Source organism: Chaetodon trifascialis, chromosome 21 (genome assembly GCF_039877785.1).
Source record: "Chaetodon trifascialis isolate fChaTrf1 chromosome 21, fChaTrf1.hap1, whole genome shotgun sequence".
Taxonomy (NCBI): Eukaryota; Metazoa; Chordata; class Actinopteri; order Chaetodontiformes; family Chaetodontidae; genus Chaetodon; species Chaetodon trifascialis.
In genome coordinates, this window is record NC_092076.1 from 19,040,611 (window position 1) to 19,054,385 (window position 13,775).

General features: G+C 42.9%; 1 protein-coding gene and 1 non-coding gene across 2 annotated transcripts; both read left to right on the plus strand.

Annotated features, from left to right (window-relative positions):
• The first annotated feature begins 1,290 nt into the window (after positions 1 to 1,290).
• Positions 1,291 to 12,781, plus strand: LOC139349935 (cerebellar degeneration-related protein 2-like). The gene is made up of 6 exons (XM_070991005.1): positions 1,291 to 1,686; positions 7,616 to 7,728; positions 8,273 to 8,421; positions 8,507 to 8,671; positions 8,795 to 9,002; positions 9,198 to 12,781. The coding sequence occupies exons 1-6, from the start codon at positions 1,608 to 1,610 to the stop codon at positions 9,963 to 9,965; spliced, it is 1,482 nt and encodes a 493-aa protein (XP_070847106.1). The 5' UTR covers positions 1,291 to 1,607; the 3' UTR covers positions 9,966 to 12,781.
• A 603-nt stretch (positions 12,782 to 13,384) lies between these two features.
• trnar-ucg (transfer RNA arginine (anticodon UCG)) lies at positions 13,385 to 13,457 on the plus strand. The gene has a single exon. It is a non-coding gene; the product is annotated as a tRNA-Arg (tRNA).
• Positions 13,458 to 13,775: the final 318 nt, after the last annotated feature.

Here is a 13,775-nt window from a genome sequence, read left to right on the forward strand (position 1 = left end):
TGAAAGCAGAGGTCTCGTGCTTGATCAGATTTACAGTCGCGTTCACTCAGTTTGATGAGACAGTTCCTGATTCAAATCAAAATTTTACTCAGTTTAGAGGATTTCACTTCCAATGTCAAAACTCTAACTCTGGCTAATTATTTCATGATTAAATGACACAGGATTTTTGTAGAAGAATATATTGTAGTCATTTCAAGTATTTACACTACTAAGTGCAAATCAAGCATCAGATTTAGAGCATGCATTTGGATGATTCCTTAGTTTTTTTGATTTCCACGACTAGAAAAATATCCAATCATCAACAGCCTCAGCTGATTGCTTCAGATTCAGATTCTGTCTTTCATAACCCAGATGGACCTAAAAAACCCCAGACCTTTTAGTGATATTACAGTCATATTACCAATGCACTCTCCGCTCGGATGTGCTCATGTTGACTGCATGCATAATTCATATCACAATATACCATACAACAAACTGAGGTGTTGTGATTCTGAAAAGTGCTTCAGCAGTGGCACATCCACCCATCCACCCTGACACAAAACACCACCACATCACAACCCAGCATCACTGCCGCAGACGTGCTGTACATCACCAGCAGAAGTAAAAGTAGCAATGCCACAGTGCAGACACTTGTCTTGTCTCACAAATAATTAAAGCTTTAAGAAAAAATGCAGTAAAAAGTACGAAATGTACCTCTAAAATGTAGTGCGGTAGAAGTAGCCAATAAAGTAGCATAACATGGAAATAAAAATAAAGTAGGCAGCAAAAATTAACTTGAATAAATAAATGTACTTGTTACTTTCTTCCCCTTGCTTTTTGACACAGGTCGTTGACACGTGACTTAGCTGAAAGAATCTAAGCTTTAGTTAACAAACAAACAAACAAACAAACAAACAAACAAACAAACAAACAAACAAACAAACAAACTGTTTAACGTCATTGAGGATTAAACATCTTGTTTGTTAGATTTACTCTATAATTTTCTCATGTAGACCTCCCTTAACATGAGGCATCCAAGAGAGTTTGAGGGAATGCTGCGTTTACAGCTGTCTGAAATTTTACTTTTGCTGTTTCGATTTTAGTTGTCTTTCCACAGATACGCCTTTACAGTGAATGGGAAGAGTTAATGATGTTATGTTGTCTTTACATGTCGAAATCAAGAGGGGAGACTTTTAAACTAAAGCTCGTCGATTGGAATCAAATGTGTAGTGTAGTGTAGTGTAGTGTAGTGTAGTGTAGTGTAGTGTAGTGTAGTGTAGCGGTTTACGAGCAGCACTTGAAGGCACCGTCAGGGCGCCGCTGATAACAGGGAGAGAGGAAGCGCTGCTGTTGCAACATCGCTGCCACGTCTGTAGGCTCCTCTGCAGCAGCGGCAGCAGCAGCGGGTCAGAGCACCGGGATGGGCCGCTGCTGGACGGTGGGGGGATGAGAGGCAGAGGTGGGAGTGACCGAGGGAACACAGAGGAGAGGAAGGAAAGAGGAAACACGTCGAGCCACAACACAACGCTCCCTGCCTGAGCTCCGACTGGAAGGAGCGACCGCTGCCTTCTGGAGGATCCTGAGCTCTATTGTTCCCACAGAGGGGCTTGTTTCTGCTGCTTTCATCCATGCTAAACTCAGGGAGAATGGAGGAATTCGTGACCGAAGAAGAAGAGCCGTGGTACGACCAGCAGGACCTGGAGCAGGGTAAGACAAGCCGCAGCATCCTCACTGTCAGCTGGTGGCGCCGGCCGGTCAGCTGGCCTCCACCTAACAAAGGCTCTCTGTCACGTAAAGACACGGCACAGATGTCATGGAGAAGTCTTTCCTCAGTTAACACTGAAGTAGCTTCTTAGGAGAAGGCGAGAGAAAAAAGCAGAATCTCTGACAACAATGCATTGAAAGCTTGCCAAGCAGGGCCTTGTGTTGAGACAGCCAGCATCAGACAGTGTTCCAGACCCTCAGTAACACTGCCAGCAGGCTGGAGTCACACTGGAACATTTCACATGACGAGGCCATTTATGTCCCATAAGTATATGTTGTAGAACTAATAGTGATGACTGGATTGGCATGACATCGGACACTAACAGTTTTGACCACAGATTAATGGTCATTTGTCAAGCAAAATGCACATTTTCTGGTTTCAGCATCTTAAAGTGAGGTTATGCTGCTGTTGGCTGGTTTACATCACTGTGCATTGAACATGTTTTGGTTTTGGACAGTTGGTCAGACAAAACAAAGAACCTGAAGAAGTCACCTTGGGCTCTGGGAAGAGTTGATAAACATTCTCCTCAGTATTTTAGCATGAAGCATGACGATTTCATACTACAGAGCTTAATTATTACAGAACGCTCTGTACACTGCAGCCAAGTGAATTCATTGGTTTAAAGGCATTTACTCATCGTTTTAGGCTGATATACACAAGATAATATTACAGCAGTGTAAGATAAGCATAAACAAAAAAAGGTAAAGGTTTATCCACCTGATTGTTTCCCATCATACACCTACAAATATGAAATTGAACAAAGACATGCCGTCGAGATGCTGTGTTTGTCACTGAAAGGTTATACATGTTAAATTGTTTGAGGTCTAAATATTAGTGAAATATAAATATTTGCCATCAGGCTGTGGAGAGACAGCCTTACACTGTAGTTTTCATCTGATTTGACATTGTACTTACTAGAACTGCAGTGAACTATTGTTAAGAACAGACGCCTGTCCGTTCTCCATTCACTGATTACTCTTTAGGATTCTAAAAGAAATAAGAAAGCCATGTCAAATGCCCGTTACAATTTCATAGATCCCAAGCTGAAGCCATTTTGTCTGAGCAAGACTCCAAAGATATGACATGTGTTAATGTTAAGACAAGGAAAAGCAGCAGAAATAGAAGAAGAAGAAATAGCTGGCAGATGTCAGCCAGCTAGTGTTGAATTAACTCAGCAAAGGAAGGAAAAATCCTAAATCTCAAAAACAAGCCAGCAGGAGGGCTCACTGTTGAGTCTTTAACCTAATTCACAGTCAGCTAATTAACCTCCATCTTTCCATTCAGGCCACCTGCTCTATACAGTGGAAAACAGCACCAGTTAATCCATCACAACTTTGCGAGTGAATCTGTCTGATACACACACATCATCATGTTTGTGCAGTGCCAGATGGGCTTGCTATCAGCCCGTTTCCATATAAATGAAGGCTTGCTTGTTCTGCTCCTGTTCAGGGGAACTGATAACAGTCAGTCGTGTACGGTTTGGATGAGGTCACACTTTATATGTTGCTGTGCCCTAAACATCTGCAGAGACATAGCACTGAACTGAATATGCACTGCAGCGCCTGGAGTTTAAAGTCTGGGTTAAACAAAGTCAGTAAACATGTATCTCAGGCTGATACACACAGCTGCTCCATGAGTTTGAAAACCTTCATCACAGACAAAGACTCCTCGCTGTTTTCAGCACCACTTGCTCCATTTCCTGCCTCTCTCCATCTCTCAATCACTCCTCCTCGTGGTAAGCAATTATAAGGGTGCATTTCCGGAGAAGAAGTAGTGCTGATGCAGTGATTTTACTTGACTAAGAACATGTGTGCACAGGCAAACATGCACCTGCAGTCATGACGCAATGGATTTGTTGGACAGCTTCTTCCCTGTCACACACCAGTGGACCTGAGGATAAAAATAGATCTTCAGTGTAAAAGAGTGAGCAGCAGACGGGACAAACATTGATAAAAGCCAAAATGGCTGGTGTCCTCGCGCGTGCATGCGTCCATGCAGACAGCTCTGTGTTTGATGGAGCAGAGAGGAGGTCAGACCTCTGAGAGCAGCACTGTGCTTCAAAGTGCTGACTGCCCGAGCTCATCTCTCGTCGTGCGACATTTCAGGACGCCACAAATGCTTGAGAGAGAGAGAGAGAGAGAGAGAGAGAGAGAGAGAGAGAGAGAGAGAGAGAGAGAGAGAGAGAGAGAGAGAGATGACCGCTGTCATTGTGTTACAGTACCTTGTTGTCATGCAGGAATCACTGGCAGGCTGATGAGAGAGGGGACACATGGAGGAATGAAAAGAGTACTAACATATTTACTCAGTATGGGATAGAGCTCAAACACAGTTTAATTGGTTTAATTGATCAACAGAAACATATTGGACAACTATTTTGATAATGGTTTAATCAGTTTATGCCAAAATACTGAAAGTATGCCAAACATTTTCTGGTTCCAGCCTCGAGAGGGAGGATTCTGCTGCTTTTCTCGGGCTTTGGGATGTTGTGATTTGTATTTTTTTCAGAATTTTGGACATTTCAGTCCAAGTGATCAGGCTGAAAATAATCATTCATTGCGACCCTAAAATAGCATGTCTCTGCTCCTGCTTTAAGCTTCTGCTTTGGAATCAATAGTGTTGCAAAGATTTGTACAAAAACTGACATGGAAAAAAAGCCATGCTGTGCTTTTATGCGGGGGTTGACTATTTCCTGGCCAGTTGCAGTTTACTTCCTCCTTTGGAGAGAGCCAGGCTAGCTGTACCACATTGATTCTAGTCTATGTGCTAGGCTAAGCTAAGTAGCTGCTGATGGGAGCTACATATGCACCAGAAACACATGAGAGTTATATAAATCTTCTTTAACTCCTGGCAGGAGGAGGCGTTTGAGAATGCAGCTCTCGATCTGCGTGGACACTGAGCCGATGTCAGACTTGGACAGCACAGTCCCCCTGTGGAATGCAGCAGATGTAATGATGGAGTTACAGCTCACATTTCAACTCTTAAAGCAGAAAAACAGGAGTGGCGCAGACATGTAGTTAGGATGCGTCTTTGTTTGGGCCTATTGAGCGTTAGCCAGAGCCTCTGCTGGCCCAAGTCCAAGTAGAAAATACGCAGCTCTAGCAGCTGAGACTGGGGGCTCGTTGGCTTGACTTACATCTAACGAGAGGCTTCCTCAACTGTTACAGCTTAATACTTAGTGTTTGTGCCACCCACGCACCCAGTGTCACAGAGCAAAGGTCACAGTGCGGACCATAAAGATGGACATCATGCATTAAGGCAGTTTATGGACAGAAGTCAGGTCTGCAACTCAGGAACAGAGGAGGAGGAGAAGCCTTGTTTTCCACATTCCAGTCAACCTCATGGGTGACATGTATCCACCAAATCCAGCACTGCCTGTAGAAGAGCTCACATGCAGAGTAGTCATGATGATGCCTGTCTGCATGTCCACACATGTCCACGAGGTTCTTAAAATCACATATTCAATAGGAGGGTCACCTTGAGTTCAAAATTGCCGTCATGTTTACTGTGTGAAAAGAGCTCTCTGGACACACAAACACACTCTCAGCTGGCTGCAGCTGGTTTTCTGGAGCATGCAGGAAATGTATCTGTCATACGTGATGTGATTACAGTTGCGGCCTCAGTGGTTTTCATCCTGTGTGCGTCAAGCCTCAGGTCTGTCTGGAGCAAACAGACAGTTATCTGTGACGAGTATTGACTTGCTAAGTTGTTTGGTAGTGCAGTGAGTTGTATCGACTGGCTCTCCTCCTCCTCCCCTGTATCCTCCTCTCGCGGAGGCTTTTGGCTGTGCAGCTGACTTTCCCTCCTCTGGTAGCCAAAGAGGAATCAACAGCAGATTGTGGACACTGACACAGAGTTTTGGTTATCAGGTTTTTCAGCTGCAGTTTGGTTTCAGATGTGTCAGATGGGCTCAAGGCTGGATGAGATTTGAGTTTGTTCTTAATTTTCAGTCATGTGCTCCACTTATGTAATTCTTTTTAGTTTATTTATGAGAGGCACGCTGGCTGGACTGATGTTATACTGACCATGACACCACTGCATGTTCAGAATACATGATTTTTTTTGTGAAATGATCAATTTTTGGCACTATTTTCTTGATCTGCACTGCACTAACGTTGTTTTAGCCAAATCATTTCCTGTGTATCCTCCAACTTTGTGTCATCATCTTAATACATCAGAGGGAAGGCTATTAATTGTTGCCTTTGGGGCCTACATGGTAATGGAATAAAATGCCATAGGTTGCTCATGTTCACCAAGACAGATTTTAATTCCACGCTTTGAGATGTGGACTATTTCCACAGAGCCTTTGTCGCTAACTGGTGCCATCTGAGAACTTAGCTGGCTGTTTGCATCCACTCAGTGGTACCTCGGCTGCAGACAGCGAGGCCCCGCAGGAATTCATTAAGCTATCAGCACAGGGGGAAGTGTGTGAATTAATCCACAAGGAGCTGTTGGCAAACGCATGGTGAGCTTGCTACTCAATAGTCTGACTGAAGCAGGTGAGGACAGGACTGCCAGGTAGAAGAGGAACATGGCTTCAACACATACAGCGACTGGAAAATACAGCCGGACTGATGCTGGATATTTGAGGCTAATACCAATATTTCAATTTGATAAAACTGGATTGAAAAAATCTCATTGCAGTATATCATTTTTAGCATATTAACATAAACAAATATAGGATGGAAGGATGGAACTTTTAGTATGTGACAATTTACTGATAATCAAAGTAGTTTTTGATCAGTTCTGTTCATTAACTAAAGAATCAGTCGACTATTTTTTACATTAAATCAGACGGCACTTCACTCTGTGTCTGTAAGGTGACTCTAATCTGAAGATTACAGTTTTCTGGTTGTGTGTCTGTGTTGCCATACCTGAATATCCTCAGCAAATCCATGTGAGTTAATGGTTGAGTGTGCGATTTCTCTATTTATCCATTCCAACATGGCACAGCTGCACTGATCGGTAAATGTTGCAGTGATCAGGTCGGGAGTTGGCATCCATCCGAGTGATCACTATTCATTATTAAAGGCAGAGCCAGGACTACATGAGAAATATTGGCTGTTCACTTTAGCCCCTTCTTTCTTTCTGATAGGACACAAACCACATCTTGCTGACTCAGACCCAAACAGTTAGAATGAAGAAGGCTGACAGTGACTCATCTCAGGTGCAATAAACGCAGAACAGTGACTGGTGTCGAACATGATTTGCTTTTTTGACCAAGGACAGAAATTCACTGTCAACAACGCACTATTATTTAGCACATTAAATGTAAATTTGCCTGCCTTAGTCAATGTCTCCCGCATCCAAGCTTCTTGAATTTCATTTTATTTCTGGCCTAATCTCAGTGGAGCGGTGTCTCTCCAAATAATCTTGGCACCAATCTCTGGCCTTCATATTCAGTCAGCAGAAAGCAGAGGACCTGCAGGGGACATGCTGCAGGCAGAAGTCCTTTCTCTCTGTCCTCCTGCTCTCCTCTTTCTATAATAGAACTGGTCTGGTGCGGACTAAAATGATGTGATGGACACTTTGATCATTCTGCTCCAGACCCTGTTGTAACCTCGCCTAAAATAGAATAGAATAGAGCAGAATAGAGAGTGCTCCATTAATCGTAGCAGAGGCTAATCTAAATTGCATGGCTGCATTACGGCTTCTTCTGTGAGATTAAATTCCCCCTTCTTTTCCCCTCAGTCTTCCACTCGACCACCATTTCCTCTTGCCTGTTTTCTTCATCCACTCCATCCACACTCCATTTCCTTCCTCATCTTCTTTTTCCCTTTCCTCTTTGTTTACATGTTCTTCTGCATCTGTATCTCTCTTTCTGCACCTGTAACATTTTTGTTCATCTCTTGCTCAATTTCTTTCAATTTCCAGACCTCCACTTGGCAGCAGAGCTGGGTAAAACTCTGCTGGAGAGAAACAAGGAGCTGGAGGACTCCCTGCAGCAGATGTACATCACTAATGAAGAGCAAGTGCAAGAGATCGAGGTTTGAATGAGTCCTGCTAAAGACAGGTTGGGAAGGTTGGGAAGCATAGAGAGGGCCTTTATCATTATCTAGAATCATTCATTTTTAGAATCTGTATCTAATTTAAGAATTAATTTCATAAATTCAATTAAGCACAGTTAATAGAAAAGACATTTGGGAGTTTCCCTTTAATAATAAGACAGTGAAGGATCTGCAGTGCTTTCAGTCCTATTTTTAGAATTGTAATGAAGTTTTAGATGGAGGAACAAGACAGCCATGCAGACTGTTGCTCAATGAAATGGTACATTTACTAATTTAATAATACTATTTAATAATAAACATTTACTAATAAGACAAAGGACAACGATCAAGAATGAGGTTTAGAAGTGGTTAGATAATCAATTAGCACATTAATTGATATTAAAATGGGCAACAAATCTTAATAAATTGTTGCTAAATTAATCATATCAATGACACATAAATGGGAAAGTTTTGGGACAGCCTCTCGTTGCTCCTCTGCTGTTCTTAGAGATGTGAACTGGCTCCTGCATGTGTGTGTCCACAGTACCTGTCCAAGCAGCTGGAGGTCCTGCGGGACATGAATGAGCAGCATGCCAAAGTGTACGAGCAGCTGGACGGGACAGCCAGAGAGCTGGAACGCACCAACCACACACTGGTGATGGACAGCAAGGACTCGCAGCAAAAGATAGAGACGTGAGTGGGACTCGAAGCTCTCTTAACTCTGCTCCTTCATCCTCCTCTTTTACCTCCTAAACATTTACCCTTCCTCCTGGACCAGGTTAACAGGGACCATTGAGGTTTTGCAGAACCAGGTGGAGTCTCTCTCAGGGCAGGTAGAGCAGCTTCGCTCCATGGAGCAGCTCCGAGTCAGGAGGGAGAAGAGGGAACGACGCAAGACCATCCACTCCTTCCCTTGCCTGAGGGAGCTTTGCACAGCACCCAGGTACTTGTTCTTTGCTCCACAGCCTGTAAAAGAGGAGAACATCTTTAGGTATGAATTGGATATATTTCGGTATAAATACACAGGTCTGAAGTTGTGATGTATGTTTGTGTGTCTTGTTGTCAGGTATGAGGATGAGTTTGTGGTGGGCAGGGCTGAGAGTTTTTCCGTGGAAGTGAAGTCTCAACCGTTTGAAGAGGAGAACCAGCATCTGAGGGAGGCGGTGTCGGCTCTACGAGCAGCTGTGCGGACCGAGAGGGGGCGAAGGGAGGGTGTGGAGAGAGAGTGCAACCTGCTCATTGCAGAGTTCTCCCGCCTGCAGACACGAGTGCAGGTGAGCTGCAGAACTGGACACACAATTTTTTTCACATTCTGTCAACATAGTATAACAAAATACACCGGTCAGCAGTACATTTTCTACCTAGCGTGGCTCCACACCTCTGTGCTGGAACTGGATTCTGCATTATGGTGATTGAAGTCAGAATAACATGAGATCTCATTGTGAAATTGTGTGTGTCTTTGCTCTTAGGATGCTGAGAGCTGCCAGGGGAGGGTGCGAGAGTTGGAGGTAGAGCTACAGGAGCTACAACAGCTACGTCGGGCTCGGACTTTCCTGCTGAGTAGTGAGGATGATGGCGTTGCTCTTACCCAGACTGTCCTCAATAGCACCCCAGAGACTGATACCTTCCTGGAGATGGAGGTCGGGGAGACAGGAGGAGGTGTGAGGGAGGTGACTGAAGGCGGAGGAGGTGTGGGAGGGGAGACTCTGCCCGAGTCCAGCCCTGTGAGGAAAAGCTGCAGTGACACGGCCCTGAACGCCATTGTAGCGCGTGATGCGTCCGGCCGCAGGAGAGGCAGCTATGCTCTCCACGCCAACAGTGTGAGGAAGAGGGGGATGTCCATCCTCAGGGAGGTGGATGAGCAGTACCACGCCTTACTGGAGAAATATGAGGAGTTGTTAGGGAAGTGTAGGCGCCACGAGGAGAGCCTGTGTCACGCCGGTGTCCAGACTTCCAGACCCGTTTCACGAGACCCGTCCATGAAAGACTGTGCTATGGGCCCCACCCCGGCGCCTCCCCCCACCCCCACCCAGTCACCCTCCACCCCCGAGGCCATTGAGAGCATCAGCAAGCAGGTGGAGGCGGTGGATAAGAGGCTGGGACAGAATACTCCAGAGTATAAGGCCCTTTTTAAGGAGATCTTCTCTCGTATCCAGAAGACCAAGATGGACATCAAAGCTACCAAAGCTGCTAAGGCTAGCAAGTCTGGCAAATCTGGCAAATCTAGTAAACAGTAATGGTACGCCGATTGGCTCTAGAGAGGACCATTATGTACTATCTCAGTGTTAAGTGCTGGAGTATGAGAATGGGGATTGGTGTAAAGATTATTATAGAATGTGCTATTTCAAAAACTGCTAAATTCAAGTACAGTTCAGCTCAGTCAAGGTCTACTCAGAGTGCTGGAACCTTCCAGCATACACAAGGATCTGATTTGCATGTCATCAAGGCTATTTTAAAACTTAGCAGAATTCAGTCATGCAGTATATATGAAATATGGTTTGTTAAGAATTAGTCTGAATTCAGTGTTCCTACTAAATATATACTGGCTTCATTGCCTGAGTACTTTAGACACCTACCACAGTAACATAAAGCAATAGGCCTCTCATGAGCCTCACAAGTGCACTAAATGTTAAAGCTTCACTAAAACACTATAAAACTGCATCTCCGATGAAAACATGAGTTGAAATCTAAATCTGTCCACCTACTAACATGAGCTGTATTGGTTATGTTTATTATAATGGACTCTACTAACATTTGTATAGTTGCAGTAAGAAAGACAAAGTTTGATCCTCTCAGGCCACAGTGCCGGCTGTCTCTAGAATGAACTCGAGGTGCTAATAGTTCTCCTCTCATTACATAAACATTGCTATACAAATGAACACTGTTCCATATTGAAATAGGCCTTTAGTCTGGATGACATTTCTACTGTCTTGCGCTATCCTCTGTGACCTTACTGCTGCTTTTCTAAAGCTTGTGGTGCCTCACCCTTTTATCTAGAGATTTTAAGGAACAGCTTTTTTTCCTAATGGTTCGATAAAAAAGGCTTAAAGTAAGGTAAATATGAAGCTATATCCAGCAGCCAGTTAGCCTAGCTTAGTATAAAGACTGGAAATGGAGAAACAGCTAGCCTGACTCTATGTCTAGGTAACAGACTATTTCTTTCCTTGGAGCAGAAACCACAAACTTTTGTTGTTTTTGAATGAATCAACTTAACAAGATATAACTTGTTAATTTGGGAGCTTAAGAGATCGGTTTTGTTAGCTTTGGACAGAGCCTAGCTAGCTCTTTCCCTGGTGTGACGTTTTTAGATTAGCAAGCTAACTGGCTACAAGTTGTAGCTTCTTTTTTAGCACACAGGCATGAGTGTGGTATCAAACTTCTCATCAAACTGTCAACAAGAAAGCAAATAAGGGTATTTCCTAAAATGTTTAACTATTTTGAAGCAAAGTTGAACACTTGTGCTTACTTTCTTCTTTTAGTCAGAATGCTCGGATGCCTTTGGAGTGCATGTGTAAAGGGATGCTAACTTCAGGAAAGGAAGCCAGACTGGAAACTTAATTTACATTTATAAAATCAATACCTTCTCCCTCCACTGTGTTTAAGTCACTTCAGCTCTCTTGTGAGTACTGAAGTGTGTCTTCAACTGGACTACATCAGCCCACTGGGGCAAAAAAAATAGTAAGATACAGGAAGCATTTATTTGTAGTAGTGATGGTATCTACAGTGTAGGCTATAGTTTAGATAGTTGTGCCTGTTGTGATTTGAATGTGGAGGAGTGATGATCCCACTAAATACTAAATAGCTGCTGTCTTGCAAAAGACAATCTCTGCAGATTGTTTTCACTCTTTCCTGGGCATTATGGGCACTCATCATACAGAATATAACCATCTTGAAGGCTGTGATGGTGAGATGTCTAATAATGGCATTGCACCCTATGCAGTTTAAGCATTTTTGTTTGTTGGAGTAACAGATCTGTCAATGACAAATAGTAAAAAGATATGGAGGATCTTGATTGTCATTGGGATTGAAATAAAGGCGTCTGAATGAAGACAGCATGGACATTAAAAATACACAGGGCCGTGGATCCCTTTTATACAAAAAAGGTCAAGTGGGGAAATATTCTATGGAGCTTTTTTAAACAAGTGTTGAGACTGACTCTAATTATAGTTACACAGACACACTGTATAGTAGAACTGTAAGCAGTATAAGGCTTCAAACCAGGGCTTTGTCTAATACCTAGCAGTCTTACCAAATTATAAACTAACCTGCAAACATATTGCACCTTTTTTCACAATATACAATACCTATGCCTTTTTTCTGGGTAACCTTCTATGTAGAAACCTTTGTTATAATGAATGTTATTGCAGCTAATTTTATATCTGATTCTTTAGCAACGTTGAAGATGTAGCCCCTAACCTTTCACAAGTGGCACAGCTGACACCTGAGGGACCCTACACTCGTGTTTGAGGCTAATGTGCATAAAAGAGTCGAGAATGGATGTTTGTCTGCAACCTGGTCCTGATATTACGGAGGAATCTGTTACCTCATGATGAAATACTGGTTAATTTGCAGTTGCAGTAATGAAATTCTGTTTGACAGCTGTGGTGAACGAAGTGCATTTTAGGTCATTAGGTTATTTCGAATGATTCAAGTGTGTGAAGGGAGGAATATGTGTTAGCATAGACAAAACAATGCCAAACCAGGGCCTGTTATCATAAAGGCTCTTGAGGTTTCTGTACTGTAATGTCTTACCTATTGCACTTGCAAATGTTTGATGCCACATCTTTTGCATATTTAGGATAGCTAATATGAAATTGTACCTGTGTATTTATTTGTGTGATTTTTTTTTTCTATTTCAGTGCCTATTTGTGGATGTCACTAACAAGCTGTCAGAATAAACTTATTTCATTTGCTTTTCTTATATGATCCAGTTTAAATGTGTGTATTATTAGTTAAGATATTGACATAAAGGTTTAGTCTGCTCTGGTATTAGTTCACATCATTACTGAACTAAGACCTGTTTTACCCTGTTAATAAAGCATTGATACACGCATTCTGTGTTGTTGTCTTCGCTGTTTATGACACTGACTCAGGAAATGGAAGAACAATGTGCAGGGAAGGACACATTCCTGTTATCTTCTTGTGTTAATTTCATTTTGTAGGATGAGGGAACATTTATACTATGCAAAAATGTTCCTCAGAATATTTTCATTTACAATGATGCTGTCATCGCAGGACTTGAATAATCCATATTAATGAAAGAAGCCACCAATACTCACACACACACACACACACACACACACACACACACACACACACACACACACACACACACACACACAGAGTATAAGTTATATATATAAAGTCTGTTTGCTCACATCCACAGCAACCTGAGTATTAAGTGGCGTTAGAGCAGAACTGTTTCATGGGAAGTTAACTCTGAGTTTACTCTGCTCCTCCCTATCTCCCACATTTCTGAAAAGAGAACTTTTCGCTCACAGCAAGACCGGAAGTAGCAGCTAGCCAGGGCACGTTTTCATCTGCCTGCCGAGCGTTTACGACTCATATGGGGAAACTCTATTTAATACTAAAACATGAAACCCATATTCGCGCATCTTCTTTTTTTTACCTTACACAGCTCCTTCTTCGTCAATCTGACCGCGTGGCCTAATGGATAAGGCGTCTGACTTCGGATCAGAAGATTGAGGGTTCGAGTCCCTTCGTGGTCGCATTTTGTGATTCAGGTAATGTGAAAATCGTGTTTTTAAGCAGATGAAATTGTATCCGAATTGCGACTTTAACCCACAGTATGTGGCAAGTGAGCAGTCAGGAAATCGTAATTTGTCAGGTACACTTCATCATCATGCATCGAGATGACGACTGTTGTTAGCTAGCTAAGTTGACGCCACTGTTGTGCTAACTTAAATTAATCGGTGATAAGTGATAGCGTACGGTGATAGAAACAATACAGCGCATTTAAAAATGTTCCAATACATTTTCACGAAGTGAAGAGTCAAATAAGAATTCTACCTCTCTTTATTGCAGAG